This window comes from Pelodiscus sinensis, chromosome 2 (genome assembly GCF_052426305.1).
Source record: "Pelodiscus sinensis isolate ZL-2025 chromosome 2, ASM5242630v1, whole genome shotgun sequence".
NCBI lineage: Eukaryota > Metazoa > Chordata > Testudines > Trionychidae > Pelodiscus > Pelodiscus sinensis.
Window position 1 is genome coordinate 184,767,513 of NC_143053.1, and position 24,315 is coordinate 184,791,827.

The following is a 24,315-nucleotide window of genomic DNA, read 5'->3' on the forward strand; positions in this document are numbered from 1 at the left end:
ACATGCCTATAATTTTCTTAGGATGTTTGTGAAAACTTCTGGAAGGTGCTAATTAGATGGGAAGTGTACTTTATGCACATCCTTCTTAATTGTGTTGATCTTATTTTTATTTTTCAGCTTCCATCTATACTGCCTAAATTTGAAGAAATATATGCTAGATCCTACTGCTTTTCAGCAAACTACCTCTATTACCTGCTCGTATATGGATATAAATTTAACGCTGAGACTTGGCCCCAGATACATTTCCGAAAAGAAGTGAGTATTAAAACATGAAGAAGTATTTGGAGAAGGGCAGCAGAAGGACATTTTACCTTGCAAATTCATACTGATTGTGGACAGCTTCTGCAGAAGATTTTTAGATATTAAGAGCTAAGTAAGAGCTGTGACTTTTGCTCCAATGCTAACTCCTAATGATTCTAGTGGTGACAATATGATTCAGTGATCTTAGATTCTTTAGAGTTTTAAAGAGTGTGAGAAATGCTACTCTCCATTATGCCTCTGCAAATCCACTGACGTCACTTGGGCTATCTAGTGGTGTGGAATGGGATGACCATATTTGCCTGAAACACCTTGCCATGACTAAGTGAGTTCTGTTGACTCACTTTGTTAGTGATTAATTTGTTACCACCTGGATATAAGCAAGGTGGGACTTGCTACCTGGCATGACAGCAGCAGATCTGAAAGGAGGGACCACCTAAATAGCTAAGCCTGCTGGAGAGATGGTTTCAGCCAATTTTTTTGTTTAATCTTATTACTCTTCTTCATTAACAGCCAAACTCTAGGGCAGAGCTGGGCAAAATATGGCCTGGGGGCCAGATGTGGCCCACCAAGCCACCAGATCTGGCACACGGACCACCCTGCTAGGACCCTCAGGCACAGAGTTGCCTTGGTTTTAAAATGCAATCCGTGGGGCTCTCTGCTCTACAGGGAGGGTGAGGCTTTGTGTAATCACCCTGGAAACAACCAGCCAATAGGAGCTGATAGATTGGCCTGGAGCATGGGGGCAGTGCAAGCCTCTCCCCTTCCTGGAACTGAGCGCCACCTGGCAGGAACAGCCTGCAGTTTAAAGTGGTCTGGGGCTGCAGCGGGCAGGGAGTCCATCCTGCGTTGGTGGTGCTGCATAGCTGCTGGCCAGGAGACACTTAGGTAAGCGCCTCCCAGCCACAGCCTGCCTCTGGCACCTCAGCCCCTCCTGCCCCCTTCCCCCAGGTCACCATCCAAACCCTCTGCACCCCCTTGCCCCAGGTCACAACTCCCTCCCAGCACTTTGCACTCCCTCTTAAAGCCCCTCCCCCAGGCCAGAATCCTCTACTGCACCTACACTCCCTCCCTGATCCTACACCCCAATCCCCTGACCCAGGTCACAACCCCCTTCTTCTCCCAAACTCCCTCTTAGACTTCACAGCATCTCCTGCACCCCAGTCCCTTACCCTGTGCACCCTTCTGCACCCAACCTCCATCCTAGACCCTGCACCCTCTCCACATAAAAGTGCTGACTTTGACCACTTACCAACATCTTGGAGTGGCCCCCCACCAAAAATTATTGCCCATCCTGCTCTAGGGTGATGGGCAAGAGTTTAGAGTTCAGATACTGTGTCTATACAGCAGTTAGGGAAAGACGTCTGCTAGTGTGGCACAGGTGGGCAATACTTTTTGGTTGTTTCCTGCCAATAGGAGCTGAGGATTGGGCTGGGGAGATCACACGGAAGCTTCCCCCTCCATTTAGAGCAGAGGGCCACGTGGAACAGCCCTGCACTTAAAACAGCTGCTGCTGCATTCTTGAGGGTCCCAGCAGGGTGTCTGCAGGCTGGATCCTGTGGCTTGGTGGGTCCCATCCAGCCCACGAGGGAGATCTTGCCCACTCCTGTAGTATGGTGTTATGATCTACCCATATGGGATCCCACTAAAGTCAACAGGGCTCTGTACAGGCACCAGGGTCTGGCCATAAAAATCAAATGGCAGGATTGGATGAGGACCCCGGGGAAAAAAAGACCTTTAAGTAGTCTTGCTTCTTAGAGTTGATGAAATGATTAGCAGAAGTAATAAAACCCACTAGCCAAAGTACAGAGCGAAAGACTATAAACAAACTTACTGTGATGAGTGCCATTTACAAAATACAGGACTAACAAGATGGTTTATTAGATGATGAGCTTTCGTGGGCCAGACCCACTTCCTCAGATCAAATAGTGGAAGAAAATAGTCACAGCCATATATACCAAAGGATACAATTTTAAAAAAAGTGAACACATATGAAAAGGACAAATCACATTTCAGAACAGAAGGGGGATGCGGGGGGGGGGGGGGGAAGGTCCTCCCCTCCCCCCCTGCATCCCCCTTCTGTTCTGAAATGTGATTTGTCCTTTTCATATGTGTTCACTTTTTTTTAATTGTATCCTTTGGTATATATGGCTGTGACTATTTTCTTCCACTATTTGATCTGAGGAAGTGGGTCTGGCCCACGAAAGCTCATCATCTAATAAACCATCTTGTTAGTCTTTAAAGTGCTACATAGTCCTGTATTTTGTTTTAGCTACGCCAGACTAACACGGCTACATTTCTGTCACTATTCTGAGTGCCATTTAGATTCTGAGACAGTTATACAGCTGTTTCTTCAGAGTAATCAGACTCTGCTATACTGTGATCACTTCCTTCCTCTCCACCCTCAAGTCTTATTTCTGCAGCTTGTTCCAATCAGATTTTTTAACTCTTCATGGAGGCTAGCCCTGGCCTGTTACAACATGAGGTAATACAAAGTGTAGGTGTAAGTATCGTCAGGGCTGGCCCACAACATTTTGGCACCTGAGGCAGGGAGCTCAAATGACGCCCTCATACCCCCTCACTTGGGCCAAAACTTTGAAAGGTCTCAATTCTGCCTTCTTCCTGTTCTACTCCTCTCATGATACTGCTCTGCTACCTACCCCAATAAAGGAGAACTAACAACTTAAAACGCCTTGTTCAAAAATTTTAAGTAACACTTAACTTTCAAACGCCTTGAACAGCAAATGTAACTTTTCTTGTATGCATAGTAAACACTGGCATTTTTATCTGTTTGAATAATCAAAGTGGTGCTTTCCGTGCTGGTATTAATCAGTCCGGGCTCCTCGGGGTGCTACAGAGGTACATAAGAGGCTCCTCCTCTCTCTCCCTGCAGCTCCTGCTGCTTTCTTATTCCCTCTCACCTTTTCTCCTGCCTGCCTGTTATGTCTCTTGTGCCCTCCTTCCTCTAGCACAGCACTCCACCATCTCTGTGCATCTAGAGCAGAGAGAATTCATATACACCAGCAGCACACACAATTTTCTGCACTCTCGGTCCTAATGGCGCCCACTCCTCCCCCCACAGTCTGAGGCAGCCGCCTCAGTTCGCCTCATGGTAAGGCCAGCCCTGAGTATTGTACATAAAAATAATCCACTCACTGCACTTGAGAGTATGGCATCAAGAAATTATGAGCAAGATTCTTCTAAATAATGGAGCTCCATCATTTGGACAAATCTATAGTTTAAGGTAGGAAATAATTACACTGCCTTGCTTTACCATCTAATGGCCAGCTACCAGAAGATCTGGAGAAGTGTTAGCAGATGGTAAGTTAACGCCTAGGCAAAAGGCCAGCACACAGGTTATTTTGAGGTCTTCAGCCAAAACTACTTGTTGCATAAGCCTTGAATTGGTCCTCAGCACAAGAGTAAATTTTACTTATGATTGTTTCCCTGCAAACAGCAGCATAGAGTACTGATCAAAGTGAACGTACTTATTTAAGTGGACATGTTTCTGAGTGGAAAGAACAGTTATTTCTAGAAGTGCCACCAAGGCTGAAACCTGACAGGCAAAGGTATGACAGACAGCTCGCTCTTAACAGTTTCCAACCAATCTGCCTAATTTCATCAGTTGCCTGCAAACAATCCCTCTTTCTCCTGTTGGGCAAAAAGAAGAGAGCCAATGGCTTTAAGTACCAATGAGCTACAAAAATATTGCATTAGAATGCAAGTTTATTAATAAGCAGAGTGACTGATTTCAGGCTTTCTCTTAACTTCTTTTTGCAGGTGCCATTTTGGTCTTGAACATTCAGGACTAAAATGGATTGTGTGTGAGTGTGCGTTTGGGCGGATGTGGTTTTTTTTAATTCAAGTGTAAGTAGCCAAACACTAGGATGGTGAAAGGAGAGTCCAATTCAATGTTTGTTTATGCTTACAGGCAGTATTCCCAGTAACTTTCAACATCTATGTGCGAAATAAATTTTGTTATATGCACCAAAGCATAGAAAGTAGAAACACATGCTGCCAGCTTGTGGGCACTCTGCTGATCAGCTGGGCAGCATTTGGATATCATCTGAGTGGCTGTCCGACTGCTCAGTTTACAGAGAGCACTGCTTATTGATATCTTAAATTGTACTTCACACTAAGATATTTAATAGTTATTTGTTTACACATGCGTGTGCGCACACATACACACATTTTAGATGAGGTAGATGGAGCCATACCTAGTCATTCTCTGTGTTGGCACCAATCTGATGTCTTTATCTGACTTGTTTAAGCCAGGTGATCTAGAAAGCAAAACATTATGTGTTACTTTACAGGTTTCCACTTTGGTCCTTCTTTGTAATGCTAAAAGCATTAGGGAAGTGTATAGCCTCTAAAAATCCTTGCAAATGCGAGCCTTTGCTAAAGCTTTGCCTCTGATATTTTTAGAAAAGTCACCAGTGTCAGCTGTGCTGCAGCTTTTGGATTCTCTGGCCTTTAGCAAAAAAGTTTATATGAATTGTCTTTTTCACCTTTCAGGTTGGTAACAGCAGTATAGCATGGTCTCTTGGTTATATGATGAGCCTCACCAATATGATCCCAGCAGAAAGCCAGCTGATCCAGCGACCTGTGAACCCTTCTTTGTTTGCTGGCCTCCTCTTTTTCTTCACAGCTGTGGCATTGCTATGTCTCATCTTTGTTGTTTATTTGTGTGTTGTATCGCGTATGCGAAAGAATATCAATCACATGGACCATGTACTTGCTACAGAATGAACAGAGGGCTCAGTGACAACAAAAGACATAAACTTGAAATGTTCTTTGGAGACCTGCATTTTAGAAAAATCAAGTGAGAAAGAAATAAATGTATCCTGAAAGAAAGGGAAAAGATCAGAAACCAAAGTGGAGAACAGAAATCAAGGAAATGGTATTATAATGCATTGGCTCTCTCATGAGAGGTCTCAGCACTCAGTGCTATAGACTTATGGCGTTTATAGTGAACTCTGTAAACTCTGTTTTGTTATTAAGTAGTTGTGGAAGAAGAATAAGTACTATGCACTATACGTTATTTTTGCATAATAGTCTCCTAGAGACATAATTGGTCAGTAGTTTCAAGATACAAGCAAAAGGACAAAACCATAGGACAGAGGAAAATAGTGGTAATACTCATCTGTCATATTGAAGCTAAATGAAAAACTCATTCCTGAAACTGGTAAGGACATTAGTTACATCCCATACATTGAGTACTCAGTGTTCTCACTAATTTATTCCATCCATGTGTGGAATAAATGCGTACCACTGGTAGAAACAAAAAGTCTAGTTGGGTGGCATTTGAATCTGTCCTGAGCGACTCCACAAGTGCCCAGCTTACAGGGAACTGCAAGGTGTGCTCAGGAAAAAAACTTTGTTCATTACCATGTAGACCGTGACAGAAGATTTAGGCCACCAAGTAAAAGTGGATCACTCAATTATTAAGCAGCTTTTCGCATTTATTTAAGAAACCCAAACCCATGATTGATATACTAAATGTCAAAATGTATAGCTATATTTATATGCAGAGACATTATCAGCAACTCTAGTAAAGGTTGCATCAAGATTTAGTCTGAAAGTAAGCCTGAAATCCACCTGTTTTGTACTTTAATATTAAATGGAGTCTCCACATGTACAATAACAGTGCTTCGGTGGGCAATTGAATTTAGTCTTTTTTAATAAACATTTACAAAAGAAACATATCAAAGGGTTCCCTTAACAAAATGTTGACCTGTTGTCCACACATTTCTTTGGGTTCTAGACAACCACACCTTTGTCCAGATTTCATATTCAAATAATATCTCAGCTATAGGACTCTTCTGAAATACTGACACACCAAGAAGTTTTCCCTTATCCTGTTGCCCCTGCATATGAGGTTAAACTCTATGGAAGAGAAGGGGCATGGGTAGAGATGTTGGGGACTAGCAGGTTGACCAAGTCTTGGGGAAATGGGGCAAGGGAGTTGCAGGGGTGCACAGGCCTGGAAGAGAAGAGGCTTGTGAATACAGGAACCAGGAATGTGTGACTGGTGGGGAAGGGGGGCAACTGGAATAGAGCTCACTGTCTGAGGGTATGTCTACACTACCCCGCTAGTTCGAACTAGCGGGGTAATGTAGGCATACCGCACTTGCAAATGAAGCCCGGGATTTGAATTTCCCGGGCTTCATTTGCATAAGCGGGGCGCCGCCATTTTTAAATCCCCGCTCGTTCGAACCCTGTGCCGCGCGGCTACATGTGGCACGAGCTAGGTAGTTCAGACTAGGCTTCCTAGTTCAAACTACCGTTACTCCTCATTCCACAAGGAGTAACGGTAGTTCGGACTAGGAAGCCTAGTTCGAACTACCCAGTTCGTGCCCCATGTAGCCGTGCAGCACGAGGTTCGAACGAGCGGGGATTTAAAAATGGTGGCGCCCCGCTTATGCAAATGAAGCCCGGGAAATTCAAATCTCGGGCTTCATTTGCAAGTGCAGTATGCCTACATTACCCCGCTAGTTCGAACTAGCGGGGTAGTGTAGACATACCTTGAGGCAGTAGTGCTAGTGTCTCAACACAGAGGCTATGTCTACATTGGCGCGATCTTGGGCCAGAGCTATGCAAATGAGGCTAAGCGTGGAATATCGCCGAGCCTCATTTGCATATGTAATGAGCCGCTATTTTGCAGAAGAGGCTCTTGCGCAAGAAGGAGCTGTCTACACTGCCCCTTCTTGCGCAAGAAAAACCCTCTTGCGCAATGCCTTTCTTCCTGAAAATAATCAGCGTAATTAACTCCCTTTCTGTTTCTGTTCCCTGTGCTCACCATATACTACCACCACGTGGAGTCATGGAGGAAGGGGGAAAGAGAGAGGCAAGGGTGGTGAGCAGCCAGAGCATGCAATTGAAATCATGTTTGTACTGAGTGGGAGCTGTAGAAGAGAAAGGTGCAACTCCTCCCATGCATACATGAATCACGGTAGTCCCGTGCCTTCCTGGGTCTTGCTCCCCAAAGGATACCACATCCTCCCTGCAGTTTGCTGCCCATATTCCCAGCTGTGATGAGTACTTCAGGGAGTGCTACAGGAGGCGCTCTGTGGGTAACTTTCTTATTCTTTGCTCATATTTTCAATTTTCTCCAATTCTAAGTTTGTATTTACACACTTCAAATTAAATCCTATTAATATCTGTCTGATCAGTTAAAAATGATCTTCCCATCTTTTCATTGAAAGAAAAGGGTCAGAATAGTTTCCTAATTTAAAAAAGACAAACTAAGAACACATTTTCTCTAGTTCCTTGACCAATGCCTATTTCTTGGTCATGGTAGCTAATGTTAGCAGAACACAAAGGCTACGTCTACACTGGCCCCTTTTCCGGAAGGGGTATGTAAATTTCATGAGTCGTCGTAGGGAAATCCGCGGGGGATTTAAATATCCCCCGTGGCATTTAAATAAAAATGTCCGCCGCTTTTTTCCGGCTTTTAAAAAAGCCGGAAAAGAGCGTCTAGACTGGCCCCGATCCTCCGGAAAAAGCGCCCTTTTCCGGAGGCTCTTATTCCTACTTTGAAGTAGGAATAAGAGCCTCCGGAAAAGAGCGCTTTTTCCGGAGGATCGGGGCCAGTCTAGACGCTCTTTTCCGGCTTTTTTAAAAGCCGGAAAAAAGCGGCGGACATTTTTATTGAAATGCCGCGGGGGATATTTAAATCCCCCGCGGATTTCCCTACGACGACTCATGAAATTTACATACCCCTTCCGGAAAAGGGGCCAGTGTAGACGTAGCCAAACAGCAAGAGGTTTGAAATTATTCTTCCAAAGAGAAGGAAACGGGCAAGATGAAGAACTTATCTTGTGCAGTAGTAAGAATTGTTGGGGCTCAGTACCCCCAAAAGATTGATTCCTCAGTGCCCACTGCCCAGGTCTTCAGGATATATCTCTCCAGTGGTTAAAAACTCACCAAGCCCAGTGAGTTTCAAAGGCACAAATGGTTGTTAAGCACCTAACTCCTATTGACTTTCTGTGCAATTGAGGGGCTTGCCGTTAGTGTCTGAAAATCATCTCCCACATCACAACATTCAGCATTAGAGACCCACTTTGAATTCATGTATTCTAAAGGGATTCAGAGGAGTGGTTTGGATACAACTTTCATTTTTAAGAAGGATAGAGTGGTTATATTTTCAATCAGATCCCAAGCCCCTTAAGGTTCAGGCATGTTTACAGTTAGGCTACGTCTAGACTGGCATGATTTTCCAGAAATGCTTTTAACAGAAAAGTTTTCCGTTAAAAGCATTTTCGGAACAGAGCGTCTAGATTGGCACGGACGCTTTTCCGCAAAAGCACTTTTTGCGGAAAAGCATCCGTGCCAATGTAGACACGCTTTTCCGCAAAAAAGCCCCGATCGCCATTTTCACGATCAGGGCTTTTTTGCGGAAAACAAATCTGAGCTGTCTACACTGGCCCTTTTGCGCAAAAGGACTTTTGCCTGAACGGGAGCAGCATACTATTTCCGCAAGAACACTGACAATCTTACATGAGATCGTCAGTGCTTTTGCGGAAATTCAAGAGGCCAGTGTAGACAGCTGGCAAGTTTTTCCGGAAAAGCGGCTGATTTTCCGGAAAAACTGGCCAGTCTAGACACAGCCAGTGATTCTGGTAGGGCCCTAATTATGACCTATTCAGAGGAAGTTGTGAGAAACAGTCTGCCAGAAACTTTTGGCCATATTGGACCTCAGAGTCATTGGGGAATCCCCATGTACAGCTTTTCTCTAACTGGGGCTTCCAACCAAAAAAAGAAGTTTCAAGGCTACTGTTGGGGGGTTGTTAGTATGGTCACTAGCTGTCTAGGTTTTCCCAGACATAACCTCTTTTTTGGTCCTGAAATTTTCCTCAGAGCAGATTTTGGAAACATTAAAAAAGTCTGATTTTTCCTGGCCTTTCAAACTGTGTGGCTGGAAAGCAGTGGCCACTGTCTGGGCACCTAGTTTTCCTTCTGTGTTGCTGCTTGTGGCACCATTGCCATGCAGAGTGGCATGGTATAGTATTGCCACTCTTCTTTCTCTGCTGCTGGTGGCACTATCTTTGGATCTGTGCAGCAGCAGAGCAAGTGTCCGCTAGCAGGTCAGCAGTAAGTGTCACCACTTGCAAGAGCACAGAAGAAAAGTTGGAATATGGTACTGCCTCTCTTCCCTCTGCACTGCTGCTCATGGTAGGGATGTCTTCTGAGCTGGATGGCAGCAGAGCAATGGCCTCTGATGGAGTGCCCAGTTCAGATGGCATCACTGCTGCTACCCTGCAGCACAAAACCAATGGTAGTGTGCCATTCTTCTTTCTGAGCTGCTGTCACTGCCAGTGACAGTGTTTTCCAGGCTAGGCGACGGGGAACAGCAGCCACTGCAGCCACCCAACTCTGAAGGCAAGGTAGAGTCATGGACATTTTTTCATATTTCCAAAGTCCACCTGCCCAAAGAATAGAGGACTAAAGAGGCCATAGTTGGAAAACCTAAATGTATGGTGATCCTACTAGCGATCCTGTACTCACTTTGTCACCCCCTTTTAAGGTGGGTTCCCCAGTATGAAAAACAGTTCACTAGGGGATTCATCTACAATCCTGAGGTCCAACACAGCCAGTGGTTCTTGGCAGACCATTTCCCACAACATTCATGGAAGTGGTTGTAGATTCTTAGGGAAGTTTTTCATAGTTCAAATATCTGTCTGGATGGAGACTGGAGGACCAAAAAGGAGGTCATTTCCAGGAAAATCCAGGTATGTTATGCCTGTCAAACATCAGCATTAAACAGAGATATACATTTTTTGTACAAACATATCCAGGGACAAAACAATTGTGTCCACATGCCACTTTTATCAGCCAGAATGTATACAACCTTCTACTAATTCTGTAGTCTCATGTCACATGATGCCTCCTCCTTAATTCCTTGGAATAGCAGAAATTAAATATAGCATCAATGCAAAATTCGTTCAGGGACCATGGCCAACCTCTAGCAGATCAACATCAGGAGCCACATTAAAAAAAATCATGAGACTGGCTTAAAATAATGAGAGTAAAGAGAAATAAACAATCCATTTCGGGTCATTATGTGTCTGCCTTCTGAACCTTGAGGACACACACCGGTGTTTTTAGCCTTTTTTTCTGCAAACTTGGGGACTTCAAACACTTTCTACGTGAAAGCTGAGGGTGTGTCTGCACTCCAGAGCCGATGTTGACATAGCTGTGCCCGCAGACTGCCCTAGCTTAGATGTTGCCAAGACCCACAGGAGTTTTTGTTGGCACCTCCACCTCCCAAACCAAATGAAACGTGCTCATTGACTGGCTTAGAAAAGCGGGTGTGGTTTTGGGCAGACTCTCTTTTTCTTCTGGACCTGGCTGGGATTTGTTTTTCTCGTTTGCGCACCGGACAAGAGTTCACACAGACGCTGGTTTAGCGGAGGGCTAATAAGCTCTGTTCGCCTCTGGCCCTGAGAAGGGGGAAGGCCCCCCAGAAGCAGACGGCATGAGGAAGGCGCACTGTCCCCGTGCAAGGAACGACGGGCGCAGGGCGGGCACGGTGCGCTACCCCAGCGCATCCCCTCTGCGAGCCCCGCGCGCCGGCTGCTCCCCTTGCGACATACACCTGCCACGCGAGCGCCACAGGGCGCACGCATGCGCACTACAGTAGGGGGCGGGAGCGAGACTCTCCCAACCGCAAAAGAAAGCAGTTGACTGCGCATGCGTCTCGGGAACCCACACGCCCCCTTCCATGCCCTGCAGGCTTGTCACGCATGCGTTAAACATCTCGCCCCTCCCACCACGAACGTTTGGCGCGCATGCGTATTGGAGGAGGAGCGGAAACGCTCGCCTTCGACACCCACCAGGAGGGCCTAGCGCGCACGCGCATTTAGTAAAGCAGCGCTCCCTCCCCGCCTCCTTTTTGTCTCCCCACAGCGGGGCGCATGCGCACTAGAGGATCGGAAGCGGCGTCTGAGCGCAGCGGAAGCCGCTCGCTCTTTTCTGCTCGCGGGCGGCCATCATGGTGAGTGTGTGCGGCTGCGGCCTCCGCCACCTGCCCCGGCATCCCCCCCTGCCCGCCCGGCGCGGGGCCCGGGAAGGCGCTGAGCCGCCTCCTCCCAGCGACCGGAGCGGGGCCGCGTGCGGCTCCCGTGGCCGGGCTGGCGGGGCCGCTGGGCGGGTGAGGGCGCCGGGCCGCGCACAAGCCCCAAGTGGCTGAAATGGCCCCTCAGCGGTAACGCTTTGGGCAGCGCGCGCCACCTGGGACCGGCACCGAGCGTGTGGCCAGCCCCCTCCCCCGCCCGGCCATAAGCTGCGCCCATGTTGTTAACCCCCCCCCCCGCTTCTCGCGTGGTACCTCCCAGTCCCCCCCCCCGCTTCTCGCGTGGTACCTCCCAGCCCCCCCCCCCGCTTCTCGCGTGGTGCCTGCCATCTCCCCCCCCCCTCCGCCCCCCCCCCCCCCCCGCTTCTCGCGTGGTACCTCCCAGCCCCCCCAACTTCTCGCGTGGTGTCTGCCACCTAGGCACCCCCTCCCGCGCCCGATGCCAACCATGCCCGCTGCTCATCCCTGCGGGGAACCTGTATATCGCCCCCTGCTAGGAAGGAAAGGCGGGGTGCAGTTTGCTCTGTGTCCCAGGCAATTGATGCATTTGTAGATACGAGTAGCCCTGTGGCACCGTAGAGACAAACACACACATATACAGTATATAGGGATGTCATCTTGTACTGTAGACCACTACACGATCAACTACATGCATTTCCCTCCTGCTCTCCCTCCCAACCTCTATATCAGTGCATTGGCTGCCAGCTCCACCTCTGGGGACTATCGAATAGTTGTTTAACTGCTAAGATTTCATGTGGTTACATGCCTATTCAGTTATATCTAATATCCCCAATAGCATCATGTGCTTTTGGGGGCAAAACCCACGTCAGATCAGAGAAATGGGTTTTGCCCACTAAAGCTCGTACTATTTATATATTTTTGTTGCTCTGTAAGGTGCCACAGGACTACTTGTTCTTAAAGTTACAGACTAACACAGTTACCTCTCTGAGACTTTTGTAGATAGCAATTCCTGGGTTTAGTCATACTACTTGTAGACGTGCTCTGAATTTAAGTAAATCTTTTTCCAGGTGTTCAAACGTTACGTTGAGATTGGCCGAGTTGCCTATATCTCCTTTGGGCCACATGCTGGCAAGCTGGTGGCAATAGTGGATGTTATTGACCAGAACAGGGTAAGCTCAAAGACCTGTAGCCCTCTTCTCCCCTGTTCTTTCGTTCTCTATTTTAAAGATACTTTTTCATACAATACTGATTTTAAAACAGTTTTCTGTACATCATTCCCCCCCCCCCCCCTCCCGGGGCTAACAGTGTTAAGGAAAATGCAATACAAATGTGCATGGCAGACTTCAAAAATTAATCTTTGTATGGAGACTTAAGAGATTCCAAATAAGGTGATTTTTCAAACAGTTATGTTTTCCCTCTCAGGATCAATAATAAGGGTAAGAGGGAAGGTCCTTTTATGAATCAGTGAGACAGGAAACCAAGGGTAGGGAACAAATGGACAGTTTTCAGACTGGAGAGGGGTAAATAGCGGTGTCCCCTCCAAGATCCTGTAGTGGGACCAGTGGTGTTCAACCTATCCATAAATGATTGGGAGAAAGAGGTAAAGAGCGAGGTGCCAAAATTTGCAGATGATGTAAAATTATTAACGATATTTAAATTCAAAGCAGACTGCGGGGAGTTACAAAGAGGTCTCACAAAAAATATGGTGAGTGGGCAACAAAATAGCAGATGAAATTCATTGTTGATAAATACAAAGTAATGCACATTAGAAAACATGCTCCCAATTATACATTAGGGCAGTAAGCAAGTAGTCAACTTGGCTATTCATTTCCCCCCACCCCCCTTGTATCTGAGGCAGTGGGGGGGATGGCCAGGAGCTTATATGCAGGTTCCCCACCCCATCACTGTCTCCACTGTGCCCCCCCCCCCTCCGGCTGCTGCTTATCTGAGGCAGCAACGGGTTGGAAGAGAGGCTGCTACAAAGCAGCCCCTATTTGCAGTGGGCCCAGGCTGCTCTGGCAGCAGCCCCTGGTTGCAGCCAAGCCCAGCTGCCCAGCTCTCACTAAATTTTAAATTGCAGATCTGCAGCGGTTCCAGCTCACGCCAGTCTGGAGCCTACACCTGCTGGTGCTCTGCAGTGTAAGTGTAGTAGGAGCTGAGTACCCGTGTGCCAGCTCCTACTATAGTTAAACTGCAGTTGCAGCTGAGAGACCTCCTGGACCAGTGCGATCCAGGACAGAGTGCCATCCCTTATTGACTAATTGTGTAGTTGATATAAATTGTATGGACTACATGATTAGTTACCCGTCTCTTAACATCCTTACTGTACATATAAAATAATGGGGTCTAATTAGCTGTAAATATCATAAAAGAGATATTGGAGTCATTGTCGATAGCTCTCTGAAAACATCTACTCAGTGTGAAGTCATAGTCAAGTGAATACTGTTAGAAACCATAAGGAAAAAGATAGATAAGACGACAGTAAATATGTCATTATATAAATCCATGATACATCCACACCTTGAATACATTATGCAGTTCTGGTTTTTGCGCATCAAAAATAGATACATTAGAATTGGAAAAGGAAAGAGGAGGTCAACAAAAATGATTAATGTTATGGAACAATTTCCATCTGAGGAGGTTAAAACTGGGGATATTCAGCTTGGAAAAGAGTTGACTAAAAGGAGTTGTGATGGAAGCTGATAAAATCATGACTGCAATGGAGAATGGGAATAGGAAAATGTTATTTACCCCTTCACATCACATGAGAACCAGGGATCTCCTAATGCAGTGTTTCCTGATTTTATTTGGCCACGGAACCCTTTTCAGCTTAAAATAATTTCAAGGAACCCCTAGGGTTCCCAGAGTAAAATTTGGTTTAAAAAAAAAAAAAAAAAGCCCCGCCAGAATTGTTTGAGCAAAAAAACTCTGCAAAATACTCTGTCTCTTTAAGAGGGGGCGGAGGAATGCCGCATTCTCGCGGAACCCTTACTTTCACTTTGCGGAACCCTGGGGTTCCACGGAGCACCAATTGGGAAACACTGTCATAATGAAATTAATAGACAGCAGGTTTAAAACAAAACAAAGTACTTAGCACCTGCTTCAGTCAGCCTGTGGGACTCATTCCCACAGGTTAATACAGGTCAAAAGTATAGAGATTCTACATGCAAGGCACTACATTTAGCCGTCAAAAGTATAATTAGGTTATAAAAAGAACTCTAGACAATTCCTTTTAACCAAGATATTCAGGGATGCAACTTCATGTTCTGGGTATCCCTAGCTTCTGACTGTCAGAAACTGGATTTATTATTTGATAAATTGCCCTGTTCTTGTGTCTCCTTCTGAAGCAACTGCCATTGTTAGCAGACAGGATACTGAGCTAGATGGACTATTGGTCTGGCCTAGTATGGGTATTCTTATGTTAATATCTTGCTAAAAGGAGTTGAATACTGTAACTTGTAGTTACAAGAATCCAATACTTGTAACTTGTAAACTGGGAAAGAGGAACACTATCTCCAAACTCACCACAATTTCTGCACTTTTAAAAGTTTAACTTTTTGCTTCTTCAGTCTTCTTGCTCACATGATTGAGCCTGTAGTTCGATATATGTGAACTGTTTCTATTACTACTTGCATTAGGGAGGGGAAAGATGCACAGATGTTTTCTGCTCCTTTAGTTACAGCTGTGATAGAACATGTGTGAATGAGGGAAAAGCAATGCATGTGAGATCATGAAAGTTTCCCAGTCTCAGCTCCTCTCTTTTGTCTCCCTTGGCCTTTGGCGTTGTGGAAACTGCGTATTAAATAAACACTAGTTGATCCTGCCATGGAATTTGGGTAGTGTACTCCACTCTTTTTCTGCTTTCCAGTTTTCTAAATGCATAGTGCTCTCCCAAGTTTGTAACACTTTCTTCATGTTGATGGGCCATAATTTGTTTAGAAGTAACTTTCTCTAGTCTATCATGGTATATTGGAAAAATGTTAGTGAATTCACTTAAACTCTTGTTCCAGGCACTAGTTGATGGTCCTTGCAGTGGTGTAAGAAGGCAGGCTATGCCCTTCAAATGCATGCAGCTGACTGATTTTGTACTTAAATTTCCACACAGGTAAGTTGTCTTTCCCTCTGGGCTGTGCAAAAGGTACTGACTGTTTAAATCTGACTTAATATAAACTAGCTTCACATTGTTTGTGATCTAATGGAATTTTGTGTCTAAAACTTTGAAAAGATCGTATGGATATGGTTTTTTTTAAAACCTTTGGATAATTTAAATCCAAGATTAATCAACTCTAATGTACTAGTAATTTAATGATGTGTATGCCGTTAAGACCTGGCAAACCATATGATAATGATTAAAAGTACTGGTTTCTTTCCTATGAGTATTTTGATACATAGCAGATTTGACTGAGGCAGCTGCTGTCCTATATTACTTAGAAGGAACAGTGATAAATGAATCACAGTAATGCATAACTTCATGAGTTGGCTCCTACCCAGTAGTCTATGGCTGCATATTCAAAGTGAACTACAGGCAGTCCCCGGGTTACGTACTAGATAGGGACTGTAGGTTTGTTCTTAAGTTGAATCTGTATGTAAGTCAGAACTGGCATCAGCCGCTGCTGAAACTGATCAGTTTCAACAGCCGCTGAATCTGGACACCAGTTCCACTTACATACAGATTCAAGATAAGAACATCAGGCGTCCCCAAGTCAGCTGCTGCTGAAACTGATCAGCAGCTGATTCCAGGAAGCCCAGGGCAGAGCAACTCTGCCTCGGGCTTCCTGTAGTCAGCCGCTGGTCAGTTTCAGCAGCGGCTGACTTTGGGACGCCTGGGGCAGAGCAGCTCGGGTGCTGCTGGCTTGGTCCAGTAGCGCGGCTGCTCCTCGGAGCTACTGGACCAACCCAGCAGCACCCCAGCTGCTCTGCCCCAGGCATCCTGATTCAGCCACTGCTGAAACTGATCAGCAGCTGAATCAGGACGCCTGGGGCAGAGCAGCTGGGGTGCTGCCGGGTTGGTCCAGTAGCGCCAAGAAGCGGTGCTGCGGGACCAACCGGCTTTGCTCCACGTCTCCCTGGTCTGCTGGGGGGGGGACGCAGCTAGTGCCCCCCCAGCAGACCAGGGAGACGTGGAGCAAAGCTGCGGAGGACCCGGGCCGAACCGTGGCGCTTCCAGATCAGCCCGGGTCCTCCGCCGCTCTGCTCAGTGTCTCCCTGGTCTGCAGACCAGGGAGACGCTGAACAGAGCGGCGGAGCACCCGGCTGGACCTGCGCCGCTTCCAGCTGATCTGGAAGCGGCCGCGGGTCCGGCCCCCGGTGCCCCGCCGCTTTGCTCCCGTCTCCCTGGTCTGCTGGCTCAGCCAGCAGACCAGGGAGACGGGGAGCAGCTTTTCTTGCCCCGGAGAAGGTGGGCGGCAGGACCAGGCGTCCCGCTGCTCTAGTTCTCCGGGGCGAGAAATCCCCGTTCGTAACTACGGATCCGACATAAGTCGGATCCGCGTAACTCGGGGACTGCCTGTATTCAAGATCTTCTTTATTGAAAGAAATCCATACCTTATTTGTGTGATATATAAAATAACTAAGCCACAATCTCTACTGAGTACTATTATGAGATGTACTGTGCAGATAAAGCTTAACTTCTGCCTTTTTCTAACCTTTTTAGATTAATGCCAGGAGAGTAGTATTCCATTGTATCTTTTTAGATTGCCCATCCCTTCAATCCTAACTGCTAACACAAGAAAGAAGTTTTTAGGATAAAGTGAAGGTCACAGTACAATTTTTTTTCAGGACTTCAATTAAATTTGCTGTGTTTAACACCTTTAACAAGGACTAAAGATGTATACTCACATTGTAACCTGTCTGTTGTTTGACTTCACTTATTTAAAATTGAAAGAGTGCTGAAGTTCATTTGTGTATTATAATAATGCAGATGTTGATTGTTTAAATGCAGTGCTCGTCAGAAGCATGTGCGAGTTGCCTGGGAGAAAGAAAATATTAATGAAAAGTGGACAGCTACGAGGTGGGCAAAGAAGATTGAAGCTAGAGAAAAGGTATGTTTGATCTGCAGTGTGATATAAAATACTAATCGCTGCACCTAGCATGTTACTAAAGTGTCAGATACAATCCAATGGAAAAGTTTCTCGACATTAATATTGCAAAGTAAGATTAAAGGCAGAAAAAACATGGTTTGTCACATTGTAATGCAAGTTCTTTTATTAAAAACTAGGGATGTTAACTAACAAGTATTTGTATAAATGTGTAACCGCTGGAATTTTTAGCGGTTACATGTTTACATGGGGGGGAGGGGGCAGACAACCCTGCAAGCACTGGCTCCTGCCTGTGCCCCTCCCCCCACCTGGGGTAGAGGCAGCAGCATGTGGGGCAGGCAGTTTCACTGGAACCTATATGCGCGGGGAGCTGGTTTGGAAGCTGCTTCCTACGTGTACTGGCTGACCCTCCCCTGCTTTTCACTGCTGCTGCCTCTCTATCAGAGGCAGCAGGGGGCAGTGCATGTAGTTGTTGGCATTAACTGATAAGACCAGGCTTATTGGTTAATTGTGTAAATGACTACACACTAATGTCCCTATTGAAAACCAAAAGGTTTTACCACTGAATTTAATCATTTATTTTTCTACTTTGCCATCTCTACAAACTGTTTTGTCTGTCCTCTGCATCAACTTCCAGCTAGGAAGATAAATTGCTTTTAAATTCATTTTAGTGGTAGTTTGTAAAGTTCTTTGAGTTGTCTGATTGAAAAGCACAACATATTTTGCAAAGTTACATTCTAATGTTCAAAGAATCAAACTGGAGATTTAACTTAACTAAAGTGCAAATTTTTTTCAACAGAAAGCCAAGATGTCAGACTTTGATCGCTACAAGGTCATGAAGGCAAAGAAAATGGTGAGTGGTTAAATGTGCAGCTGTCTTTAGATGGTTGAGTTGAAGTGTTTTTAAAACAAATCTAACTTTATTTTGAATCAGATTAAAATATATAATTCCTTATACTCATATTTTGTTCTTTGAGTTTGCTGATGCTTGTACATCACTGTTTTTCTTTTTAAACAATTCAATCTATATTTCTCTTGTTTAACTTCATGTTAGTCTTCAAAGTTGTGCACCAGACATCTCTGAGAACTGAAGTTGTCCCAGAGTTCATCGATTCTTTGTGAGGGATTGCTGTTGACAATATGAAGCACTAGTTTCCCTCCTCTTTTCAGAGCCACACATTGCTTTAATAGCAATGCTGCCAATCTGTGAAACAAAAAACTGACTAGGAATCTCACCCAGACTTGTAGCAGGGCACAATGACTAGGCTACCAGACTTACAGGAGTCCATTGCCACTTGGTAAACCATCAGTGTCTGGGGGTACGTCTAGACTACATGCCTCTGTCTCCAGAGGCATGTAGATTAGGCTACCAGACATAGGAAAATGAAGCGGCAATTTAAATAATTGCCGCTTCATTTAAATTTACATGGCTGCCACGCTGAGCCGACAAACAGCTGATCAGCTGTTTGTCGGCTCAGCGCGATAGTCTGGACACGCGGGTGTCGACATCAAAGGTATTTGTCGACCACCCAGGTATACCTCATCCCAGGAGGCATACCTGGGTGGTCGACAAATACCTTTGATGTCGACACCCATGCGTCCAGACTACCGCGCTGAGCCGACCAACAGCTGATAAGCTGTTGGTCGGCTCAGCGCGGCAGCCATGTACATTTAAATGAAGCGGCGATTATTTAAATTGCCGCTTCATTTTCCTATGTCTGGTAGCCTAATCTACATGCCTCTGGCGACAGAGGCATGTAGTCTAGACGTACCCTGAAATATGTCCAATATATAGTGCAAGGGAACTTTCTGCAGTTACATCTGCCTAACAAAGGATAATTATACAAAAAATGGGGAGAATTTGAAAACTCAGAAAGTTGTGAGTAGCACTGATATATAGATTGTATTGTATTTATTTGCTGTTCTTCTTATACTTAATGATATAAAATTATTTCTTTAATTTACAGAGGAACAGGATCATCAAGCATGAAGTGAAGAAGCTCCAGAAGCAAACTTCCAAAAAAGCATAAACTGTCAGTAATCAAATAAAGTTCAAGTTTAATATGTAGTTGGTGTCTGTTTTTTCTGTGTTGTAATATTAAGGTAATAGATCACTTACTATCTTATACAGCAGTTAGTAACTGCCTGAGCAATTTATGTCCTTGTGAGTTGGTGGTACTCCACACATGGTAAAAGCAGGCCCTAAACCAGTAATGAGAAGTGAGTTAGTTACTGCTCGCTTTTTATGTGCTTCTCAATTTCAGTACCTATAATGTTGAATGCCCCAGTTAATAATAAATAGCTGTTAAAATCCTCAAATACATTTTATACTAACTTGTGATGGAAAATAATGTGGAATTCATGAAGCTATTTTACACAAAATCATGTCTGAAACACAAGATTACTGAAAGAGAACTATTTTTTTTCCTGTATATTATCCAGAATGCTAAAGTGTGAATAATTGTCTCAGGGACAGTGGAATTTAAAAACTGTGTACGTGTTAATATTTTGCATTCTTTTTAAATGCTAACACAAATGACTGCTCATAATTAAATTCTATTCTAAAACACATCAAACTTCAAAATTTACTTCCACTGCTCCAAAGAGGTGTAGCTCTGGCCTCAAATATTTCAGAATTCTAGGAATATCTGGTGGCAAGATTAAAATTCTGCCCACATAGGACAAGTGTTTTACTGAATAAAATTGTTACACTTCTAGAAACTTTAAAGGGAGACTAACTGAAAAATCTAGTCACTTGAGTATATTTTCTGTTACTGCAATTGTCTATTAGACCATTTTTGTAACTGGACCATTTTTGTAACTGGACCATTTTCTTAATTTTTCTCTCCTATTGATGTCGACAAAGCATGTGCAAACAAGAAAAACTGCGGGGGTGGGGGAGGGTGAAATTGCCTATATTGAAGAATTGACTTTTTTCCCTGGAATGTTTTAATTGTTAAAAAGTAAATGTTTTTGGTCCTGTTTAATGATACCTTCAGGACGCATTTTAGTTATCTGGTTTACAGCAACAGTAGCAGTTTGTATAATTAGTGCTCTACTAGGTCATCAGTGGGAAAGATTGACAGGTGGTAAGACACAATTGAAAGAAATATTTCTTCCAGTTTATTAGCTATTCTATAACCATCCAGGATGTATGTAACAATTAGCATGTACCCAAGTCACAACTTTTGGAATTTGTTCAGTGGTTATTAGGGATATCAGCACATAGTCGAATAAACGTTTAACTGATAAGCCTAGGCCTATCGGTTAATCCTGTTGACTACACACACACTCCCCCTGCACCTTAAGTGAGAGGGAGCAGCAGCCAGTGCTTGTGAGGAGCTGGCTTTAAGCAGATTCCCCACAAGCACCTGAACTCCCATCTCCACCACCCCACTGAAAGGCAGCAGTGGAAGGGATAGGGGAATAAGCGGGATCAAATAAGTGCAGGGAGCCAGCTTTCAAACCAACTTCCAGTAGTAAGATGAAGGCCTAAAACATAAGCCAATATAACACAGGCCTGGTTTGAAGCCTAGCTAACAATGGACAAAACATGGCTTAATAAAACTAAGCTGTGAGCAAGAGGCAGACCTCTGCAAACAGAACTTTGCACAAACAGGGCTGAGAGTGCAAATCACTAATTGGTAGTAGGCCCAGGTACAGAACAATAATTGGTACTGGTCTTAAGTTGAAATCACATGGTACCACCAGTTCATTAAAGACCTTGGTACCCACTCCTTACAGATACAGACCCAAGTTCAGGACAGGGTCTGAAATGACAGCATGATGGATAGAGATAATGTAATCAAACCATGAGGTACAGGGTTATGGGTGGTATCTAAGTAGCGTCAGAGGGTGGCAACCTGATACGTCAGCCGTGAGGTGTGATTTGTTTGTACTGGTATATAAAGTGGTGTCTTAGGGGGCAGTGGAAATTTCACACTGAGTAATTCCATTGTGGCAAGTACATATGTGTAGTAGTTCAGTAGAGTTTACTGACAACTGTTACTGTACTTAATAAACCTGGCCTGGCACCTTGGAGCCTTATCTGGTTTGTGGTCTTTGGAGGCCTTTTCGGGGTCTGCTGTGGTCATTGGGTCCATATCATTGAGTACACATGCAAGCAAGCAGCCTTCTGGTTATTATTGTCGGAGCCAGCGACCTGTGAGGACACTACAGCAGTAAATCTTCCTAACTACACTTCCCACACTTATTGGCTCTCTCAGACCTGCCTGCCCCCCGCCTTGTTGCCTCCTGCAGAGGCAGCGGTGTGGAGAGGCTGCAGTGAAGCCAAGCTCCCCGTGGACAGGCTGCATCGCATCCCACGGAGCAGCCTCTCTGCAGTGAGTCTGGGCCTGCTGCCTCTATATTAGAGGCAGCAGCGCAGGGCGGCAGGCAGTTGGTCCGTAATGGGAGCTTGTTTTTAAATCCTCCCCTTGCGGACCAGCTCCCGCCTGCCACCCTGCTCTGTTGCTTTTGATAGAGAGGCAGCAGCACAAGGTGGCAGGGGGTTCCCCAGGAGTGGGGCTGGAGCACACTGCCTGCTGGCCTGCCTTCAGGGACTATCCAATAATCATGTAACTGATAATAATTTATGCGGTTACACAACTATTCAATTATATGATGTGTAACATTGCTAGTAGTTATCCTGGAAGATAGGGCTGTGATTTGCATGTCTTCAGTTCACAACATTGGCTTAACTTTTTCCCATTACCTATTCACTGGTACAGCCGGTCCCCAAGTTACGAATGGTCAATTTACAACCGTTCGTACTTAACGACCAAACCTCCCATTAAGCGTTCAGAAAGGCGGTCCCCAAGTTACGAACGCGATCCGCGCTTACGAACAGCACGGTTGCATGTAAATGAATGGGATCTGACTTACGAACACTTCGAATTACGACCAAGTGTTTGGTCGGTAAGTCGGGGACCTGCTAGAAATGGCTGCTGTTACTCTACTGTGGCAAAGATGTTGTGACAGTGGGAGGAAGAATGGTCCAGTGGGCAGGGTACTAGCTTGGAACAGGTTCAATTTCTTGTTCCATCGGACTTCCTGTGTGATCTTCAAGAAGGTCCCCTATGGCAGCAAAGCTATGGCACTGTAGTGGCATAATGTCAATTCTTTCTATTTCCATAGGAGGGTTTATTCCTGTCTGTGTAGTTTCATCCACTTGGAGAGGCAGTAGCTAGATGGACAGAATAATTCTTTGGTTAGCTACTCTCCTCAACGTTAGATGTTGGGTCAACCTAACTACGTTGCATAGGATGTGAAATTTTTCACATCTCTGAGGCTACATCTAGACTATGGGGTTTTTGCAGGGTATGGAAGGTATCCCGCAAAAATCATGCCGCATCCAAGGAATGCATTTCCTCTTCCGCTTTTTTTCACGAAAGAGCAAATGTGCTCTTTCAGGGAGCCCTGTACGCCTCATTTCACGAGGCATAAGGCCTCCGCCAAAAGAGGAGGCTTTTCCACCACTTGGCCCCATCTAGACCAGGCCAAATGGCAGAAAAGCATCATCTGCAAAAGTGATCGGAAAAAGCTACGCAAATTGCAGAGCTCAATTTGCGTAGCTTTTTCCGATAAAGCCCCATAGTCTGTAGACCTAGCCTAAGAGAATGTCCAAATGGCCAAAAGCCCCATGGCAGAGAGCTTCAGAGCCCAGGCTTGTGAGAATTGCAGTATAGAGCTAAAAGTTATAGCATAGCTATTTGGGCTCAGGCTGCAGCCTGGGTTCTGAAACCTGGCCTGTGGGGAGGGTCTCAGAACTTGGGACTCCAGCATGAGCCCATATGCTATTTATAACCCCATAGCCCAGTCTTAGGTCAATTCACCAGGGCACTGAAACTCAATGCTGCAGGTTTCTTTTCTTTTTGGGAGGGGGGGAAGAGGGAGGAAGGAAAGGGAGTTGGTTTTTTAGGTGTACCCTAAGTACCTTATCTAAGGTACTTTATGACCCCCATTACCATAGTGCCTCTCAATCTTTAATATATCTACCCTCACCACATTCCTGAAAGGTAGGAAAAATGCAGTATTACTGTTTTACAGAGAACAGGCTTGGAAACTCAGTCATGGTCTTCACTTAAAAAATTTGTTAGGTCACTCAACCTAGATCTACAGTAGGCGACAAAGTCAGACTAAGACACACAACTCCAGCTACATGAATAGTGTAGCTTGAGTCAACATACCTTAGTTCAGATGTTCATGGCGTTCCCACTGTGGGCAATTGATGGGAGAAACTCTCCTGCCAACTTCCCTTACTCCTCATGACCTGGTGGAATACCAGAATTGATGGCACAATCAGCGATTGATTTAGTGGACCCTTACTAGATCTGCTAAATTGAACCCCCGGGAGATTGATCATGTAATACTTTTGTTGTTGACAGTGTCTTCATTGAGGCAATGTCTAGACTATGGGGCTTTATTGGAAAAAGGTATGCACACTTTTGGAAGAGGCTTTTCCAAAATTTGGCCTGTTTACACTGGGCCAAATTTTGGAAAAAAAACCTCTTTCGGAAGAGCCCTTCTTCCTCATGGGGGGAGGAAGACAGGGCTTCCGAAACAGCGCATCTGCTCTTTTGTGTGTGGGAGGGAAGCAGAAGAGCAGATGTATTCCTTGGACATGGTGGAGTTTATCCCGTAAAAACCACATAGTCTAGACATAGCCAGAGCTGTCAGTGTTGGAATGAAGAATCCAGCTTTCATTTTCATTCATAGCTAAAAGAAAATAAGCAGAAGTCAGACACTTTGCTCTTACCATATCCGTTTTTGTGCAGTAGTTGTACCTGCCTTTTTTCAGTGCCGAGAACTAGCATTTGCACTTGGAGCAAGAGTTTGTCACTTAGAAATACTAATGTTTTGCCCGTTTTGAAGCTTTCAGTAGTTACTGCCTCTTTTGTACCAATACACTGCTTTTCTGTAAAATGCAAATTCTGCCATGCTGATGTGTCAGCTGCACTATTGAATATTTGGAGGGATTGAAAG

General features: G+C 45.1%; 2 protein-coding genes across 3 annotated transcripts in view; both read left to right on the forward strand.

The window, feature by feature from the left end:
• Window positions 1-5,699, forward strand: part of ENTPD3 (ectonucleoside triphosphate diphosphohydrolase 3) — a 72,015-nt gene extending 66,316 nt beyond the window's left edge. For both annotated transcript variants that reach the window (XM_089776607.1, XM_006125573.5), the window contains 2 exons: window positions 118-255; window positions 4,774-5,699. In XM_089776607.1, coding sequence (XP_089632733.1) covers window positions 118-255; window positions 4,774-5,007 — 372 coding nt within the window. In that variant the 3' untranslated portion in view covers window positions 5,008-5,699. The remainder of the gene's footprint in view (window positions 1-117; window positions 256-4,773) is intronic.
• A 5,421-nt stretch (window positions 5,700-11,120) lies between these two features.
• Window positions 11,121-19,396, forward strand: RPL14 (ribosomal protein L14). Its single transcript, XM_075921958.2, has 6 exons — window positions 11,121-11,254; window positions 12,361-12,462; window positions 15,304-15,398; window positions 17,235-17,334; window positions 18,131-18,184; window positions 19,299-19,396. Exons 1-6 carry the CDS (start codon window positions 11,252-11,254, stop codon window positions 19,359-19,361), a joined length of 417 nt encoding a protein of 138 aa, XP_075778073.1. The 5' UTR covers window positions 11,121-11,251; the 3' UTR covers window positions 19,362-19,396.
• The last annotated feature ends 4,919 nt before the right edge of the window (window positions 19,397-24,315 follow it).